Source organism: Equus caballus, chromosome 3 (genome assembly GCF_041296265.1).
Source record: "Equus caballus isolate H_3958 breed thoroughbred chromosome 3, TB-T2T, whole genome shotgun sequence".
Lineage (NCBI taxonomy): Eukaryota > Metazoa > Chordata > Mammalia > Perissodactyla > Equidae > Equus > Equus caballus.
This window is the reverse complement of record NC_091686.1, coordinates 56,738,336-56,758,739: the sequence shown is the minus strand read 5'-3', so window position 1 is coordinate 56,758,739 and position 20,404 is coordinate 56,738,336. Positions and strand designations below refer to the sequence as shown.

General features: G+C 37.1%; 1 protein-coding gene across 41 annotated transcripts in view; it reads left to right on the top strand.

The window, feature by feature from the left end:
- Window positions 1-20,404, top strand: part of PTPN13 (protein tyrosine phosphatase non-receptor type 13) — a 201,548-nt gene that overhangs the window by 160,776 nt on the left and 20,368 nt on the right. For all 41 annotated transcript variants that reach the window (XM_070263464.1, XM_070263489.1, XM_070263488.1 and 38 more), the window contains 15 exons: window positions 1,136-1,229; window positions 1,728-1,813; window positions 2,504-2,663; window positions 4,030-4,244; window positions 4,359-4,457; window positions 6,305-6,669; window positions 7,557-7,740; window positions 9,085-9,243; window positions 9,781-9,952; window positions 10,052-10,262; window positions 13,356-13,426; window positions 16,154-16,215; window positions 18,538-18,682; window positions 19,337-19,474; window positions 19,573-19,661. In XM_070263464.1, coding sequence (XP_070119565.1) covers window positions 1,136-1,229; window positions 1,728-1,813; window positions 2,504-2,663; window positions 4,030-4,244; window positions 4,359-4,457; window positions 6,305-6,669; window positions 7,557-7,740; window positions 9,085-9,243; window positions 9,781-9,952; window positions 10,052-10,262; window positions 13,356-13,426; window positions 16,154-16,215; window positions 18,538-18,682; window positions 19,337-19,474; window positions 19,573-19,661 — 2,250 coding nt within the window. The remainder of the gene's footprint in view (window positions 1-1,135; window positions 1,230-1,727; window positions 1,814-2,503; window positions 2,664-4,029; window positions 4,245-4,358; window positions 4,458-6,304; window positions 6,670-7,556; window positions 7,741-9,084; window positions 9,244-9,780; window positions 9,953-10,051; window positions 10,263-13,355; window positions 13,427-16,153; window positions 16,216-18,537; window positions 18,683-19,336; window positions 19,475-19,572; window positions 19,662-20,404) is intronic.

The following is a 20,404-nucleotide window of genomic DNA, read 5'->3' as shown; positions in this document are numbered from 1 at the left end:
TGAATCATATCTTAAATTTTTTTTTAAAAAGTGAGTGTGCTGGTCACTTTTTCCTGTGGTTTAAAAGAAATTAGACAAATGCTACCTTTTCACCCGTAGCTTTCATACTTGCTTAATCTGGATGCAAGACTTGGAAAATATAAAATTAATAAGTATGCTTTGTATACATATCTCAGCTTCTGCATGAGCATGGAACAGTACCTTTTAACCCACATCATAAATAATTAAAGTCTAATGTATATTTATATGCTCTTTCTCTCCAGTAATATATATGAAGTTGTAAACATGATTAGTATTTTAAAATTAGAGCTTCCCAAGGAATGTATGTACTTTTAAGATAGTTAAAATAGGGTCGTAAGCATGATTTGATCTAAAGTAATTTGATAAAATTACTGTAGAATTCTGTTAATGAATATACTATACCCTAAATTGTAACATTGTCATTTATGACATTTGAAGGGTACTGTTAGTTATTAAAAGCCATGTAGAAACCTGGTGGAAATAGTACTATTAACATATAGAGATCAAAAAGAAAACCTAATTTTCTAGCACTTTTAAAAATAATTGAACGCTTTTGCTCTTCGGCCGTAACCTCTTTAGAATTTTATTATCTTATTGTGAAGAGAAATAAAAGCTCAGTATTCACAAGAGATGGAAAATCACCCAGTAGATCTCATCTACACTATATCAAACCTTCTCTACCAAAGCCTTTTAAAATGAAAAAAAATTTTTTCCTTGATTCGTATGATTTGCTTTCAGATTAGCAAATATCATCTGAAGTATATTATTCCATCTGCTGTTTTTTCTCACAGTTATGTTCTCACACTAATTTTGCATAGATGGATTTTGCTTTCTGCTTGCTCATAATGCGTGGTGTAGACTTACAAAGGAAGAACAATTGCTCATGTAGTCAAATCTGGCATGTTGTTATTTTCCGAATAAAGAGTTTTTCTAAAAGGTAACTGCTTTAGCATTTGGAAAACTTAGCTAGAAATATTCTTGGGTATTGAAGTAATTGCTGACATGGTGCTGCTGCTTTGGCTGATGAATGAATGCTTTCTAGGTCTTAGATTTGAAAGATGGAGTGCGAAATTTTTCATATTACACCTTGTTGATTTTGCCTTTTTCCACTTAGGGAGGTGTGAATACCAGTGTCAGACATGGTGGCATTTATGTGAAAGCTGTTATTCCCAAGGGAGCAGCAGAGTCCGATGGTAGAATTCACAAAGGTAGAGTGTTTGTGTGTGTTTGGGAATTACATATAGGATTATCACTTCAACAAATAGATAAGAAACCGGAACATTGATATAGACCTTCAGATTATTTTTAATATTAAATAAGAACATACACTATTTTAAGACTACAGCATTAAAAAAACTCCTTGATATCATTCCAAAAACTCTTCTTTCCAGGTTGTTCTCTAGTATCAGGAAATATCTTAACAGTGTCTTAGTTCATGGTTTGTACTTTCTAAGAAACAACTTGCCAGAGAATGGGAAAGGGATCGTGCCCTTGTGAAAGTACATCTGCATTTCTGTTCTAAAATGTACCTAAGATTAGAAAGAAATTAAATACAGATTAAAGAAACTCTGTGACACAGTTTTGTCCAGAATTTGTCTGTCTCTCCTCAAACAAATCAATACAAAGCACGGCCACAAGATATTCAAGAGCACGCAGGAGCTTTATTTTATGACTTGCTTCTTTCAACATTACTGCCTGATTTGTAGGTGATCGTGTCCTGGCTGTCAACGGAGTCAGTCTGGAGGGAGCTACGCACAAGCAAGCTGTGGAGACGCTGAGAAATACAGGACAGGTAACAGCTCATTTTACCAACCTTTTAAGATACCTTAGAAGAATATAATAATGTGTGAATAAGATCAATCTCGTTGACATTTCCAAATTTGTTAGTCAAGAAACCAAGCCTATTCATGTAAACATTCTGGTATATTTTTTCTTCCAAACTGGAAAGCAAGTATTAGGACAAGAGGTTTTTTTACTGAGGGAACTGACTTTCTATATGACGTGTCGCCCTAATATCACCAGAGACCTGACAGGAAGAAGAGTGAAGATTGCATTTTTAAAATTTTTCCTAAATGTCTAGTGATTTTCATGTCTAGTCCTTCTTCCGCCCAAAGGCTAAACTCACTTTGCTCTAATACATCTGAGTCACAGAGTTCACCAAATTATTTAATGGTCTTTATATAATAATAATATAGCAGTGATTTTATTCTAATACCCAAATTTCCTATATCATATTTATGTTATTTTTATAATAGAATTTTTTAAATCATTTATCTTTTTATACAGAAAATAGTAAAAATTTGATTTTGAAATTTTCAGTCCCTTGCTTTTGTCCCTCTACTTTTTTCTCCCTTTACCTTTATTTTGGTGGACAAAGTAGTTACTTTAAATGATTTTATGCCATCAACTATACAAAGTCCTGAAAATTTATCTATTTTCTTATAATTCCTTTTAATTAATGAAGTGCTATTTCATTGTTCAGGTGGTTCATCTGTTATTAGAAAAGGGACAATCTCCATCATCCAAAGAACATGTGCCTGTAGCCCCACAGTGCGCCTTTCTAGATCCAGATGCCCAAGGTCAAGCTCCAGAAAAAATGAAGAAAATGGCTCATGTCAAAGACTACAGCTTTGTCACCGAAGGTCAGCCCTTGGGAGACTGTCAGCTCGCCTCTAACTTACTCCTGGCTTATTCAAAATTTGACTTTTGCATGCTGGATCACAGTTCATGCCTGAGTCGTCTTAGTTATTCTTCTTGTCAAGTGTAAATAACAGTCTGATGCAGCATTATACTGAATTTAAAAATAAAAACATATTTGCAGCTCTTAAGAGTTTAAAAGACTTTGGATAGTGAAGTCATGCATAAAACAGATTATGGTCACTTACAAGTACCTTAAATAGTTGTAAAATTCAAAATGAAATTTGTAAGGAAAAAAATAAATATAAATAATTGCTGAGAGTGGCTTCAAACCCATATGAAATCTTGCCTCTTATTTTTTGTATTTATGTGTATATAAAATATATTTTTTATATTTCTATTTAATTTTATGGGCTTGTCAAGCTAACCCTGGGCAGAAATTCATGTAATAGTTCCCAGATACTGATCTTTCTTACAAACTTTGCCAGCCCTTGGACATACCATTAATTGGTAGTAAAATAACAAAATTAAGAATGATGTCGTAGTGAATTTTTCATAAGGGTCAATGTGTTCATAATACAGAAATACCTTTTATTCTGAAATTCCATCTATCATCCTTTTAAAGGGCATCAGTGTCCTTTATTTTATAAATGATAGTGGTGGTGTATAGTCATTGTTTCATCTTTTATTTTAAATCCTTATTTGATTACACAAATGTTAGCCATTCTGAATTAGTCCCCAAAATAAGGAAAAAAAATAGCCCAGCATATATTATTTTTCCTGATTATGAAAATAAGATTAGCATACCCACTTTATCTCACTGCCCTATGTTCTTTAAATAGGTTTTTCATTCTTTAGTAACCATTGGTCTTTTAATTTCTTTTGTTGATGAGAATTTTATCATTATGTCATTGCAATTTACTGAATTAAATTATACCTCACCAAAACATTAGAATGTCAACTTACTTCCACAAACCCTCTCTAACATTTGCTTTGCTCTTACCGTCTCTCTCCCCTCGTGTACCTAAATTTCTCTCATTCTTCTCTTCCTTTGGCTTTTTCCATCTATTTCTCTGTTATTCTACAATCTTAAAACACATGGGATTAAGTATAATTTCATTTTCAGAACACTCTTTTACGTTCCAGCAGCTTGTTAGTTCATGCAACTTAGTTCATTAAGTTAAGTTTTCATAATGATAGAGAGTATGAAATAGGATTTGAGTATAGGCTAAGAGTGCGATAGTGCCTAGAGAACTATAAATATTGTGGGGAAATAGGCTTTTTAAACTGTGTCTGAAAGTAAATATGTATGTTCATATATATACATAGCCTGTTAAGAATATTTAAATTTTTTATATCTTTTTTCTGCAGAGAATACATTTGAGGTAAAATTGTTTAAAAATAGCTCAGGCCTAGGATTCAGTTTTTCTCGAGAAGATAATCTTATACCCGAGCAAATGAATACCAGCATAGTAAGAGTTAAAAAGCTCTTTCCTGGACAGCCAGCAGCAGAAAGTGGAAAAATTGATGTGGGAGATGTTATCTTGAAGGTGAATGGAGCCTCTTTGAAAGGACTGTCTCAGCAGGTGAGCCCCGGCATGGGGTGCAGCATTTTTAATGATGGAACGGGTTGGCCTTCCAGAAGGATTTCGTAATGCTGGTTTAACTGTCTCTTCATTTCTCGTTCCTGACACTCCCAGGAAGTCATATCTGCTCTCAGGGGAACATCTCCGGAAGTGTCCTTGCTTCTCTGTAGACCTCCACCTGGTGTGCTACCGGAAATCGACCCTGCTCTTTTGGTGAGACCTGTGAAAAGTAATTTATATTTTTTTAGAGTAGCGATTAAGGATTAATGCAGCTGTAATGGTGGTTTCATCATGGATTGCTGTCCTGAGTTTTACTTCTTTAGCTAGGAGTATTATCTTGTGTGCATCACTTAACCTCTGAGTGCATTCTATATTTGTAATGTAAAGTACTGTAATTCAATTCGCTTTCTCTTCTCTCCCTTCCAATTCCAGAATTCTAGGATTCTAGGATTTTAGGAATTTGTTTTCTAAGCATAAATAGAAAAAGACATAAAATAATGGTTAAAGAAACCTTTTGACTATTTCTTCATTAAACCAAACTAGATAATGTGATTCTCATTCTAAGCTAGTTTGGATGAAAACGAAAATTATTTAAGATTTTTTGCCCTTTTTTTTTGAGAAAGATTAGCCCTGAGCTAACATCTGCTGCCAATCCTCCTCTTTTTGCTGAGGAACACTGGCCGTAAGCCAACATCTGTGCCCATCTTCCTCCACTTCATTTGTGGCACACCTACCACAGCATGGCTTGCCAAGTGGTGCCATGTCTGCACCCGGGATCTGAACCGGCAAACCCCGGGCCGCCGAAGTGGAACATGTACACTTAACCGCTGTGCCACTGGGCTGGCCCAGATTTTTTGCCTTCATTTTTAACACTGGAAATCACAGAATAAGCAAATATGTTTGTCCATTTCACTTTCTTATGTCAAGGAATAGCTAAAGGATCCAAAATCTATTTTGGTGGTTATTTATAAATTGCACACTGATGGGTGGGAATCCATACATAGATGTGTAATAATATAAGTGAAGAAGGACAGCCTCTGGCCTGTCTACTTAAAATAGTGTTCCATTGCCAGTGAGCATGACTCCTGGGTATGGAAGCAGGAGTGTCTGGCCCCTGGAAACTTTAGCCCTTATGTCAGGGAGAGGGGGAGTGTTACAAGGATGTTAATAGGAAAGTAACGTTTCTGTAAGAAAGGTTCATTATAAATAGCATTTTAAGAGACTATGTTTATTTGGGGCACCAGATAGAAAGAACTGAGTGGAACTCTCTTGATGAGTATATAAATGATACAATCTTTCTGGAAAGCAGTCTAGAGATATTTAACAAGGCCTTTAAAAACATCCTATCTGCTGATTGTAGAAAATTCTATTTCTGTTACATAGGAAATTACAAGGAAATAATGAGAAACTCAGGTGAAAGTCTACATACTAAGAAGTTCTCCTAGATTTCTGTTAATGATGAAAAGCTAGAAGCAATTCTGTACCTAATAAAAGGAGAATTCTGAAATAAATCAAAGGTATAGCCATCTGTAGGATTTTTATACAGTTCTATGCAGTTGTTTTCAAAGCATATTTAAAGGCCTCAGAAAATAGGCATGATAGAAACCTAAATTTTGAAAGGACACAAAGTACAATGTATACTATAACTCTAATTCTGATTTAAAGCATAAGTCGTACAATATTAACAGTTGTTATTTTTATATGATTTTTTCTCTAATAAACATAAATTACTTTTTTTAATCAAAAAGTTAATTGAATATTTTTGGGGCCAGCCCGGTGGTGTAGTGGTTAAGTTTGCGCACTCCGCTTTGGCAGCCTGGGGTTTGCAGGTTCGGATCCCGGGCGCAGACCTACACACCACTCATCAGGCCATGCTGTGGCAGCGTCCTACATGAAAGGTAGAGGAAGACTGGCATAGATGTCAGCTGAGGGATAATCTTCCTTAAGCAAAAAAAAATTTAATAGAAAGTGCTGTTATTCAACATGTTTGTTTTTAATTAAGTGTTCTAAAGTTAATATAAATTGTCGCACTCTGATCTCTTTAAATGTGTTCATTACAGACCCCACTGCACTCTCCAGCCCAGGTACTTCCAAACAGCAGTAAAGACTCTTCTCAACCAGTAGTTGTGGAGCAAGGCACCAGCTCAGATGAAAATGAGATGTCGGACAAAAGCAAGAAACAACGCACGTCCCCATCCAGGAGAGACAGTTACAGTGACAGCAGTGAGAGTGGAGAAGATGACCTAGAGAAAGCTCCAGCAAAGATACCAAATATGAGCTGGAGTTCAGCTTTGCATCAGACTCTGAACAACATGGTATCACAGGCACGAAGTCCACACGAAGCCCTCAGGAGTCAAGAAAATACCATTTGTACCATGTTTTACTATCCTCAGAAAATACCCAATAAACCAGAACTTGAGGACAGGTATTGTCAGTATTATCTGTAGCACTCAAAGCAACTGGCTGTTGTTAGTAACCAGAGCAGCAACCTACATTTCTCTGAGAGAGAACTGTGTCTCTATGTGAACTTCACGATGATGAGGCAGATGATGAATATTGAATATCTAGCTGGTGTGACTGACACACTGCTCTCTTGAGCATCTCTACTAGGAATTAGGAAAGTTCTTCGTATTTCACCGTCATCCATATTACTTAACAGAAAGAGAAGAGACATATTTAGATAGTGATGAGATGGGAGAGAAAGGAATAAAAACAGAAGTGGTGGGGAGCAATGCAGTAGAGAGTTTGGAAAAGGTAAGACTCAAAAGAGTGCAGAAGGACGGGGAAAGAAGAAATGATTGACAGCATAGAGGCATAAAAAGACAAAGACTCCATCTATAAACCTAGCAGTTGTTCATACACTTTACTCTGGTTACATCTTTGTGTATATCCAGGTCCAACCATATTTGTTCAAGTTTTGTTTTCCCTGTTGTATGATCCAAAATAACCATAGGAATAAGACCTTTATTCTTTTCCTATTTTTTTTTCTTCTTATGTTGAAACACACATTAGGCTTCTGTAATAACATTAGCCTCAGCCTTGAATTAGCAACTAGGAATCAGGAGTATATTTATTTAACCTGTTTTACTGATTTACGCAGCTTAAAGAGCTTCAAAATAGAACCTGGACAGAGAACTGTCATTTAGCATTAGCAGATGTGAAATAAATTTTTAATCCAGAGTCAGAAGGTAGCTCGGATCTCAATCAAGAGCAGACATGAATATTTGTAAAGCATTTTCTGTTTGTGGCACAAACTTACTGTATTGACATTGAAGTGTATTTGAAAATAGTCTTGCTTCCTTGTCTTTGTAGTAATCCTCCTTCCCCTCTACCACTGGATGTGACCCCTGGGCAGAGTTGTCAACCCCAATCAGAATCTGCTTCCACTAATTCAATGGATAAATATCACATATATCACATTTCTGAGCCAACTAGACAAGAAAGCTTGACATCTTTGAAAAATGACTTGGAAAACCACCTTGAAGACTTTGAACTGGTAGGTTATTTCCTCTGTATTAAGAAAATTCCAATATTTTCTCCAGTAAGATGTAGTTGCACACAGTTTCCCTTTAGGGGAAAGGCTGTCTTTTAGAGGAACTTCATATCCAAGTCAGGTAAATAGATAATATATCTGCTATGTTTGTCTGCTAAGAATTAGGGAAAAAGACTTGGGTACAAATCCTGACCAGACCACTGACTTGCTGCAGTTTGGCAGATGCCTGTGGACAAATTACTTAATTCTTCTAAGTCTTAGTAGTTTTGGCTAGAAACTGGGACTAGTAACCTCATAGGATTGTGGTGAGGATTAGATGAAATGACATGTGTAGGGTACCCAATACAGTACCTGTTATTTCCCAAATTCTGAGGGGTTACCTGTTTAATTTTTAATCAAGTTTGAATGTAATTTCTTTCTCCTCTGCATTTTCCTTTGTGCCAAATGGAATCCTTTACGTTATACGAATAGCCCTAGAACTTCTAAACCTAAGAATTCAGTTTGGAAGCCAAATTTCCAGGAATAATATCCTGTACATTCGTTGAAAGTCAGCCTTTTTCAATGCTAGTTTTATTATCCAAGTAATAAGTATTTATTATAGGAAAATTAGAAAACAAAGAAAAAGAAGATTAAAACCACCTATAATCTCAACACCCAAAAACTGTAAACATTTTGCAGTTAATCTTTCCAGATACTTTGTTTGCCTGTAAGTGTGTATGTGTGTGTCTGTGTGTGTGTGTGTGTGTGTGTGTAGCGTCTATATCTTCAGTTTCATTCTCAGCAGTAGAGTGAAAACAATCTTTGATAATGTCCTTAGAAATCTGTCATTACCCCTATAAGCTGTAGGCAGCCTTTATGTCTCAGTTGAACTCTTAAAGAAATGTTTTTACACAACTAAATACATGAAGTTGTGATACTTAATCACCCAAAGACTTCATGTTTTTACCCCCCAAAAATCTTTCTTTTGTGGCTCTTGCCACCAAGATAGTTGTTTAGAAATTTATGAAGAATTTTTCTAAACCTTCCCTTCAAAATGTATTCTTTGATCATCAAAATATAACCACTAATATGTCCTGGTTTATCGTGAAAATACAAGAATTGAAGCCTGAGTAAGTTCTGTTTCAGCTATCTGTAGACAGACACGTAATGTTGTATTTAAACCCAGCTTTTACATGGGGGGCGTTCTGTCTAGAGTTGGATAGACCTGGCTTCTCCATTTGAGCGAGGTAAGTAACCTTTTAAGTTTTGGGTTCCTCCTCTGTTATTCAATGGAAATAATAGTCATCCTTCTGTTTGTCTGTAGGGCAAAATAGACAACCTAAAGGAATCACTGTTTTCTTCCCTTAGGAAGTAGAACTCCTCATTACCCTAATTAAATCAGAAAAAGGAAGCCTGGGTTTTACAGTAACCAAAGGCAGTCAGAGTATTGGTTGTTATGTTCATGATGTCATTCAGGATCCAGCCAAAAGTGATGGAAGGCTAAAACCTGGGGACCGGCTGATAAAGGTGAGACTTTTAGTGGAATGGGTTTGTGGCATGTCACCAAAGAGCAAGCCAGGCTGGAGAAGGAAGAACAAGAAGGTTGAGTTAATATAACGCTCTGTTTCTCTGCTTGGTTTATGTTTTGCTTCTCCACCTCTTAAGAGTAAAGGCCTTTATATAGTTAACCGTTTGGGAAATGTTTAAAGTTCCCTTTTTAATTTGGAAGTCTCTCAAATCTCAGTTAAAGCATTAGACAAGCTATCTTGAGTCTCAGAGACAGAAAGTTTCTGAAGTTACTATGAAGATAGATTTCCGATATCGGCAACATAATGATGATTTGTTAGGTATCTTACGTTATTATTTCACTTATTAATTGATCATTGTGCTTATGATTTCCACAATAAAGAGAATTACCAGTAACTTAGAGACCACACTTTTTTGTGACTCTCTTAATGGCTGATATATATTATATAAAAAGTTAAAGAGATTACTGTATTTTCTTGGCAACTTCTCTAGTTCCAAAAATTGTAACCCTACTTTGCCGCTTTCTCATTTTTGTAGGTTAATGATACAGATGTTACAAATATGACTCACACAGATGCAGTGAATCTGCTTCGAGCTGCACCCAAGACAGTCAGATTAGTTCTTGGACGAGTTCTAGAATTACCCAGAATGCCAGTGCTGCCTCATTTGCTCCCTGACATTACATTAACGTGCAACAAAGAGGAGTTAGGTAATGCAAATTCAAGCTTCATGCAGTGTGATTTTCTTGGCTACATTAAAAGTAAGTACTCTTAAGACTAAGGAAACAAATATTTTCTGTTCCCTGAAGGTTTTTCCTTATCTGGAGGTCACGACAGCCTTCATCAGGTGGTCTATATTAGTGACATCAATCCGACATCAGGGGCCGCCATCGAGGGTAATCTCCAACTATTAGACATTATCCACTATGTGAATGGAGTCAGCACACAAGGAATGACCTTGGAAGAAGCCAAGAGAGCATTAGACATGTCACTTCCTTCAGTGGTGCTGAAAGCAACAAGGTACTCTGCAATTATTTGTGGGTTTTATTTGTGTGTGCACATGCATTTTGGGCCGTCGGTGATGCTTATGTTCTCTTAAAAAGATATTCCTGAATTAGTAATTCACAGACTAAACTGGCAGAAGTTGATAAAGCTAGAACAGACTTCCTGATGGACAAGAGATTCTGAGAGCACTTGACCTGGATTAACGTTTGGATACATGTTTGCAGCTATTAAAGGGTGGTTACCACGGTTGTCAGTTAGGAGGTTTGCAGTTGCAAGTAACAGAGAATACAACTCGACTTGGTTTAAACAAGAAAGGGAATTTACTGGCTTAGAGGATTAAAAAGTCCAAAGATAAGCTAGTCATCAGGTGATGTCTGATCAGGGCACTGGCTCCATTTCTTTGCTGTTTTCGGTTATTCTCTCCTCTGTGAATGTTTTTCCTTCGTGATAGTCAGCTGGCTGTGTCAGTTCATGCCTCACACCTGCGTACCACACCACCCAGAGCAGTCTTCAGACAAAAGTCTCACCAGTCACCATGGGAACACGAGGGCTGTGAGCTGATGGCCTTAGACCTAAGTTAAGGCCAGTCCCTAAATTGAGGCAAAGGGATAAGACTGTGGTGGGGCCTCAGCCAGTCCTGGCCCATTCCCAGAGCTGGAACAGAATTAGTCCTACCCAAACCTCATGTCTACAACCAGTGAAGCAGGGAATTACCACACCCACCAAACCTTATTACAATTTCACATTATAAGAAACACTAATAGCAACTTTTCTTTCACTTAATAATGGAAATAAATGTAAAATATGTATTAGTTTCTAATTACTACAGATATAGTGGCTTAAAACAGCACTGGTTTGTTAATAGTTCTGGAGATCAGAAATACAAAATGCGTCTCAGTGGGCTAAAAATCCACGTGTTGGCAGGGCTGCATTCCTTCTCTAGGCTCTGGGAGAAAATTCATTTCCTTGCCTTTTCCCCCTTCTAGAGACTGCCCGTATTCCTTGGCCCACGGCCCCTTCCATCTTCAGAACCAGCAATCACAGAACTCTCCACTTCTGTCATCACGTCTCTTTCTCGACTCTGACTCTCCTGCCTCCCTCTTTCACTTACAAGGACCCCTGTGCTTACATCGGGCGCAGCCAGACAAGCCAAGATAATCTCCTCCTCTCTAGATCCTTACCTTACTCACATCTGCAAAATCCCTTTTGCCACGTGAGGTAACATGTTCACAGGTTCCGAGGGTTAGAATGCAGACATCTTTTGGGGGCCGTTATTCTACCTGCCACAATGGATGTAAATCCAGGCTTTCTAGATTACAGACGTTTGTTATTTTGGGAAACTTCACATTTGTATCTAATACATGGTGAGCTTTACGTAGGTGTCTTTCAAAATATAGGAACTATTAATTAAATCATTTGATTATCAAGTTATTTGTTCCTTCTAAACCTTTAAGTTAGATTGTCTACTTTTTTCCTTGAACATCAAAATTGGATTGGCGTACAGTTATTTTCATAGGTGTAGCTGAATGTTGATTAGCCGGGGAGGAAAGTGTTCAAACAAACTGGAAAATATTTTTGTGCAAATTAGCATCTCTCCTAATCGTAGATCTAGCTGAATTTTTGCCTTAAAATCAGAAGAGCACCCTCTGCCCTAGCCCTGAAATCGCTTTCCTTTGTCTTTCCACTTTTATCTCGGCTGTCGTCACTAAAGGTATAGCAGTGGCAGTCACCATTGCTTTCCCCTTCGTCCCTCTTCCAGCTCTCTCGCCACTGTTGTCCATATCTACCCTCTTTAAAGTCCACAGGCAGCAATAATGAAGGCAGGTGTGCTTGTTGTAATTATCTGTACGTCAACAACTGTAAACGGTCTGTGATTTTACCCTGCTTGCAAGCTAATAAGCTAGCCAGTTATTGTTTCATGGGTGCTCATAGAAGATATAAAACTCCCAGATCAGACACAAAATACTTGATGACTAGTGACACCTACAGCAGCCTGGGCATGGTATTGGTGTCAGTTCCACGTCCTCTGAGTCCCATGGAGGTGACACAGTGGGCCTAGTGGATTCACGCACGTGCTGTGGGTTGTGTTACAAGAGAAGAATACTCTAAGAAGAGCCTGGGCACCCACTCCTTTACGGCAGCCTATGAGAAGCCTGCTTTTTGTTTCAGAGGAGAGATTACATCATCCCTCAAGCTTGCACACTGCAACATAGCCTTAGAATTGGCCCAGGTAAAAAGCAGTCAGGGCCTTGCAATTCTGGGGTACCCAGGAAGAATATACAGGGATACTGAGGGCCTGTGGCAAATTGCTTCTCCCAACGCCATATACTTTAGGCAACCGCCCTTTTCTCTCAGGTATTAGCAACAATAGAATTGCTTCCTAATCCTCTATTTCCAAAGCTCTGTCCTTTTGGCTGTTTTTCACATTGGGTGGTACCATTCTTAGAATCCTCTGAATATACAGTCATACACCGCATAACGATGTTTCAGTCAACGACGGACCGCATGTGCAATGGTGTCCCCATAAGATTAGTACCATATAGCCTAGGTGTGTGGTAGGCTATACCATCTAGATTTGTGTAAGTACACTCTACGATGTTTACACAATGGCGAAATTGCCTAAGGACACATTTCTCAGAACGTATCTTCATCATTAAGCAATGCGTGACTATACATATTTTGTCTAAATTTTCACTTTAAATAATTTAAAAGAAAAACATGTATCAAGGCCTTTGGATATATAAAACTCAGTGATCTATGGTTTCCAAGTTATGTTATCTTTGAAGTATCCCCTGAGTGACAGTGAACTAAGTTATTACACCATGAGTATTACCAGTGTTTTAAATGACAGGGAAAATATGGTGATGGGTTGAACTGAAACCCAAAGAAAGATTATGTAAAGAAGTGAGTCTTAATCTTTTTTGGGTCAAGAATATCTTCCTCTAGAAATAACATAGATAAAGACTCATAAAATTTTGTCTACAGCTTCAGGGGGTGCCCATGCAAAATGAAACTCCTAAGGCTAAGTAGTTAACAGATGGTTTGAAGGAAATTTAAACAAACATCTTAAATAATTTGCACTTGCCTTTTCTTTCTGTTACAACACAGAGATGGTCATCCAGTGTTCCCAAGTTCCAGGAGGTCTGCTGTTTCAACTCCGAAGTCAACCCAAGCCAATGGTACGAATACATTCATTTTATGACACAAGTAGTTATGGAGAGGTAACTATTTTTTTCCCCAAAAGCAAGTTTGGAAACTATCATTAAAATGTTTTTATTGCTCTATCAGAGTGTTTACAGGGTCTCTGTAAGTGAAAAAATTACATTTAAATAAAAGCATCTCTAAAATTCAGTGTATAATGGGAAATAGTAGAGCAGCGTGGACCCTGGGATTTGGAGCCAGATAGACCTGAGTTTCTGCGTCCTGTGTGATGGTAGCAAGTTACTTGATGCATATCTAAGCCTCTATTTCCTACCAGTAAAATAAGAACGTTATTAATATCTACTTTGTAAGATTATAATGAGGCATAAATACAAATTAATTCATGTGAAACACTTATCACAGTGATTGTCACATAATAATTTATTCAGTCAGTCATTGAATTTCTTCTCTGTGGCAGGCACTGTTCTGGGCATTGTGAATATGACAATGAGTAAACAAAGTGTCTTCTTACATCCAGCATAATAGTAGAAATTGTAGTATTAGTAGTTGCAGCAGCAGTTAATGTTAATTTAATGCATATTCTGTGCTAAGCATTCTTGTAAGTGCTTTAGTCCTCACAACAACAGCCCTGTGAGACTAGAGTTACTATTATCCTCCTTTTATAGAAGGGGAAACTGAGGCACAGAGAAGTTTGATAGCTTGCCCAAGCTCACAGAGTTGATAAATGGTAGAATCAGAACTTGATCCTAGAATGTCTGACTCCATGCTGTCATTTACATATTCAGGCTCAGTAAATGTAGCTTTTAGTGCTAGTATTAATATAATAAGAAGAATGTTGGGCACAGGGGAATGTGGTTGAAAGTGGTGTTTTTGTAATGTAAATCCAGTACTTCGTACATAACCAGACTTTTAGGTTATCAGGCAGTGGTATCTAAATACCAAAAGCAGCTGAAAGAAATCTCACTATTGCAGTTTCAGTTTGATTATCTTCTAAAAGCTAAAGCACATCTGTTACTGTCCTTCTCTATTGTTGGCTTGAGTGCCTTGAGTGTCCTGCTTGCTGCTCTCTCCTGGTTCCAGTTCATGTTAGAGTCAGACCATGTCACACAGAATAATCAGGAGAGCATTTTTCTAGTGACCTCTGGGAGGACTCTTGTTTATAACTTTCAAAGCTAGAGGGAGTAGCTGTGCCTTGCCCCTAGTGTAGAAACTGCCTAGTGATCCGTCTTTACCGGATTCTTGGACTTAACTCCCATAGAACTAATTTCTTTATGAGTTCTGACAATCATGTAGTATCAATAATAGGAACTCTCTTATAGGGATAGGAATGTAAAATGGTACAACCAGTTTGAAAATTTCTTAAAAATTTAAACATATACCACCATATGTTCCAGCCATTTCCACTCCTATTTGTTTACTCAAGAGAAAGGAGAGCATATATACATACACAAAAGCGTGTACAATAATGTTTTTAGGGGCCAGCCCAGTGGCACAGCGGTTAAGTGCGCACGTTCTGCTTCTCGGCGGCCTGGAGTTCGCCACTTGGCACCACTTGGCAAAAGCCATGCTGTGGTAGGCATCCCACATATAAAATAGAGGAAGATAGGCAGTGTAGTATACTATTCCAGTGTGATTTTTTTTGAACTAGTGGTTGATTATTGGTATACTTTCTCATTACTTTTCCTAAGAGTTTAACAATGAATTATATTTCCTGAAAGTAATATTAAATGGCATTCTTGGGCTTTTTGTAATATCATCCACATAATTATAGAAATTTATCCCTGAAAATTCTATCCCAACCTTCATCTTTCTAAGTGGAATTATTCTTAGGTCATTCTCAAATAGAAGTCCTTGCATACACTTACCTCTATTTCTTTTTTTTTTCTTCTCCTTTCTTTCTGTTTAACTTTTCTAAACTCTACCATATCTGTCAAATCTCTTGAAAACATAATTTAATGAGTCAAATTACTTTCAAATTGTTTTCACTGTAAGACAGTCTCACTTTAATGTATGTATTGATTTTTTGTTCTAATGGCTAAGAATAAAAATAAACATTTGTTTTAGACATGCATTAAAAGTCCTTTCTAGGGGCCAGCCCAGTGGTGCAGCACTTAAGTGCGCACGTTCCACTTCAGCAGCCCGGGGTTCGCCGGTTCGGATCCCGGTACCAACATGACACTGCTCAGAAGGCCATGCTGTGGTAGGCATCCCACGTATAAAGTAGAGAAAGATGGGCACGGATGTTAGCTCAGGGCCAGGCTTCCTCAGCAAAAGGAGGAGGATTGGCAGCAGATGTTAGCTCAGGGCTAATCTTCCTCAAAAAAAAAAGTCCTTTCCAGTTGTATTCATAACTTATTTTACTGTGTTAAATTGATTGCCTTTATGAAATGGGATAAAAGTCTTGCTCTCTTCCCTTAAATAGTGAAGTGAATATAGTTCAGCACCTGTAATGTCTCTTCCCTCCGGTTGGGATAATTTATATTCAATATCCCACACTAGAACTTTTCAGCCCAAAATGAGCTTTTATGCACACTATTTTAAGAAATTGGCTTTTTCCTTGGAATAATCCCTTCTCCAATATTTGATTCTGTCCAGTTGGTTTTGAATCACTTTGTGATACACCTCTCTTAGTGTACTAATGCAATAAGAACATGCACAGCAGTGTGGGTTTGCTTGCGTTATTGTGATGTCCCTGTTGTGGTTCTGACTGGCTCATCCCTTGCTTTCGGTGTTGTTCCTTTTAGGTCATCACACGGTGGAGCCTTGTGGCAAGACTGCCCTCACTCCTAATAATTCATTCTCTAAGGTAAATAACCGGCTGCTTTCTGCATGTCATACGTCCTTATCTATGGCTTGTTTATGTCTTGAACAAAACTGTTTTCACATTTAAATATTTGCCCTTTTAGATGCGTGTATTGATAGTGGGAATATATTTTAGTGCACTAAAAGGCCTGCCCAAGTAAAACACCCAACGTAAAGCCCCACACAAGTAACTCTCCATCATTTGGCACCTACTCAGCTCTTAAATAAGCTAATTACTTACGTAGATAGCCTTAGTGCTGGGATTTTTTATTAATGTGCACAATTCTCTTGATTGTCTCTTAGATACCCAGAAGAGAAGAAAGTAATTGAAAGTGAAATTGGTCCTTTGGGTTAAGGTTGACCAGCAGTGACTGTCAAATGACAGCTCTCTGCTACTAGTGAGGAAAAACAGTAGCAGCAAAAGAAATAGGTTTACTTGCGTTTTGACATGTCGAAAGTGCTTTACCACATAATAATTTGAAAGAACCTACATCATGTAAGATTAGGGCAGAGAAATCTGGGGGTGACGTAACAAAAGTGTTTTAATGCGTAGCTACATTCCACGTCAGGCTCTCTTTAAGGCTACATGCATGCCCGTTTGTTTGGCTAACCGTTCTTTTTATGATTTTCTTTTGGCCTGTAATGTACATTCTAGAATGATCACAGCTAGATCTCCATGTTGTGGAATCATTTCATCTCCCACACATCCCATACAGTCCATTCTGAACCTCACTATTTGAATGTCTTCCCATGTAAAATCCAGAGCTGAGGCATTGCTGTCCTAGTAACCTGAAAATCTTACCGTCTCAGCAAGGTTTCTGGACATGAGCTGCGTTTAGTCTAGGAGGAGAAAATGAATGTAGTGACCAGAAGCCCAACATTCTGTGCCTTTCAGTTCACTACATTAATTCAAACTTGTGACGTGGGTTATTTAGCAAGTCCTGAAAAGATACTGCAGCAGAAGAATTCCAAGGCAGAAATGATCAGGACAGGAAAATAAAACTTTGTTGGTATTTGTATGTTTGTGGATTGAGATTCGGCAGCACTTGCTGTTCTCTGTTTATTCATAAGGTCTCCAGTTTCAGAGAGCTGGAGCAACTGAATTTTCATATATTTCTAGTGTTAGTCATACGGTATAGTGCTTATTTTCAGCATGTTGTTGAAAGGGAGACAGGTTTCTGTTTCTGTTTAAATTAACATAAAACCCTAGAAACTAGGACTTTGTTTTCATGGTTGCAAACATTTTTTGTTAGAGTTAAAATCTTCCAGGAAGTCTCTCAGACAACATTCTGTCCTTGAATCCTAATGTCTGCACTATGAATTTCTCATGAAAATTGAAGTGTCACAGTCCAGCGACACTGTTTAACATTCTGTAACCACTCTTTCGAAGAAATAATATTTTGGAGAAATACCGGATTTGGATCCTGGGCGCGGACCTACATACCTCTCATCCAGCCATGCTGTGGCAGCGTCCCACATAGAAAATAGAGGAATGTTGGCACAGATGTTAGCTCAAGGACAATCTTCCTCACCAAAAAAAGAAAGAAAAGAAAAAGTAAAATCTTCAGAGTAAATCACTTTTATTTGTATAAAATTATTTTAATTTATTCTAATCATTTAATTTTGCATTTTTGCCCAAATCGTTTTTCTTTTAATAGGCTATGCATCATGAAGTGCTTTATAATTTTACTATTAAATTATAAAATTACATTCTATTTAATAATTACTTTATAGTTAGGAACTCATTGTTATTTTTCTTAAATTGAGATGAAATTTAGACTAGATTTGAAAATCTTCATACCTAACAGTTGATCAGGTCCCTGTACTGGAGTCTATGTCCGTGTAACAGCTTCACAAATACTTAAAAGATTGATTTTTTTTTTTTCTTTTCCCTCAACTTCTAAATTTAGTAATCCCATTAAACTTTTCTAAAAAGCTCTATGGAAGACAAGTCACATAAAATATGCCTCAAAAATGAGGTTTCTGCAGTCAAATAAGGTTAGGAAATACTATATAACAGATTTCTCTTTTGGCAACTCAGAATTTACATTAGCGTTGTGATAATTCTTGGAATAAAAGTATTGATTTAATGTTGTGTAATCTAGTGTTTCCAGACGTGTTTGATGATAGAAAGTTTCATCCCCTTTGCACTTTTCATTGCGCTGATATTTCCTAGAAACACTGATCTAAGGTGGGGAGATAGGAAATGGATTTCATGCTAAGGAGGAAGGGGAGAAGGACAGAGAGGAGCACTGTGCAGACGCTCCCTAATCCTGGAAGTTAGTAAAATAGGAAACTAATGATTTGCTTTGAATTTATGTTTTAGGTTAATGGGGAAGAAATAATTGAAGTTTTGTGCGCTGAAGTAAAAAGCTCTACTTATCAGATGAAGGGATCAGCAAATTTGAGTCTCTCCAAAGATGATTTTCCAGATCAGTCATCCAGTTACTCTAAATGCCCTAATAATTCAGGTAATAAAGAAATCTTAGGTATCTTCTCTATGTGCCTTATATGTTCCTATGGCTTTAAAAGGGAAGATTATTGTTCCAGAAATAAAAGAACAATGTAATATTAATTATTGTTGACTGTATTACTGTACATATGTCTAGTATTCCTTCTCATCTCTAAGTTTAAAACTATTTTTAGATGATTGAAAAGATAGCTGTTTTGCTTGGTAATGTTCTTGTATTCTTTGAAGCAGCAATTCACAGGCTACCAAATAATTTAGAAGATTTTTCTTGGGTATGTTTGGACTGCTCTGTTAGATCCTTAATCTTTGTAACATAATCTCTTTAGTTGAATTTCTTTCATGAGTTAATAATTTGGGATTAATTTAAGAAAATAAGCTTTAAACTATTAATGTCTTTTGGAAAGGTGTATCACAGGCATTGGTTTTGGCTTATTTTTGTCCGTTACATCTGTGTGGTGTTGTGTCCTAGCAGCCAGAGCAGTTCTAGAAGTAACAACAATGAGGTCCTGTCAGCATAATCTGCTTTCCAGTCATGGCTGCTTTTCAAAGTAGATGCTTAAAATTTGAAAGAGCTAGTATATTCTGTTTGACACATTGTCTCTTTCTCATATCAATATTTTTAAGTAAAACTCCATGTAAATTACTGTTTTTCAAGAATCTGATATACAAGAAGATGACATTTGTGATGATCCTCAAGAAGCTGAAGTCATCCAGTCTCTGCTGGATGTCGTGGATGAGGAAGCCCAGAACCTTTTAAACCAGAATAGTGGAGCAGGAGATGCCTGTGCTCCAGGTAGATGAACCACAATGAATACATTGATACACTAAGGAGAACAGGAAGGCCTCTAGGGAGCATTTTAATTCCTGTTGGCCTGTTCATTTCTCTCCCAGGTGCATTGAAAGCCAATGAGAAGTTATCTGAAGAGAGAACAGAAGATACAGACTGTGATGGTTCACCTTTACCTCAAGATTTTATGGAGGTAAGGATACCTAAATAAACACTGTACTATATCTTGTTAGAATTATATATCTCCTCACTTAAAACTTCCTTTCTCTGCTGAGGTCTTACCTCTGCCTACCTCCCAATTCCCCTCCTAGACGTGAGGTAAAGAAAATATCCCCGTGGCTGGTTAGTAACCTCAGTAAGAGCTAGAACGGATGTCATTTACTCATTTTAGAGAAAGAACTTACCTTTACATCTCTTTTGGTGAAGGTGTCCATTCAGGAAAAGAAGATAACAAAAAAATCTTGATTTTTTTTTTTTAATCTTTAGTTATTTTTACACCAAATAAAAGTTGAGAATTCCAAGATCCCATTCCAGTTAATACCTAACCTAGGTAGAAAACTTGATTTTTATCCTTGAATGCTCCCTCCTGCCCCTCATGGGTCCTTGGTCTTAATTATCATGGAAACATCTAGTTTTTCCAATTATTCCATGGATTTTGCTGTGATTCCTCTGAGATTTTAGTTGAAATTTGTTTTAAAAGACTTGGACAACTGACTGATTCCTAATAGACTAGAATAGTTGGATTCAAACTAATAAGAATAAGGTGTACAGGAATTAGTGCTCAATATATATTATATAAATGTATTGAAATCTTAAAAAAAAAAAAACCGGAGGTTAGAATCACCGAGATCATTTCCTGTTTTACTAAAAAATTACATTTAGAGGGAAAAGAAGGGAATTTTACTTATTACATTTAAAAGTCATTTTATCCTGGTA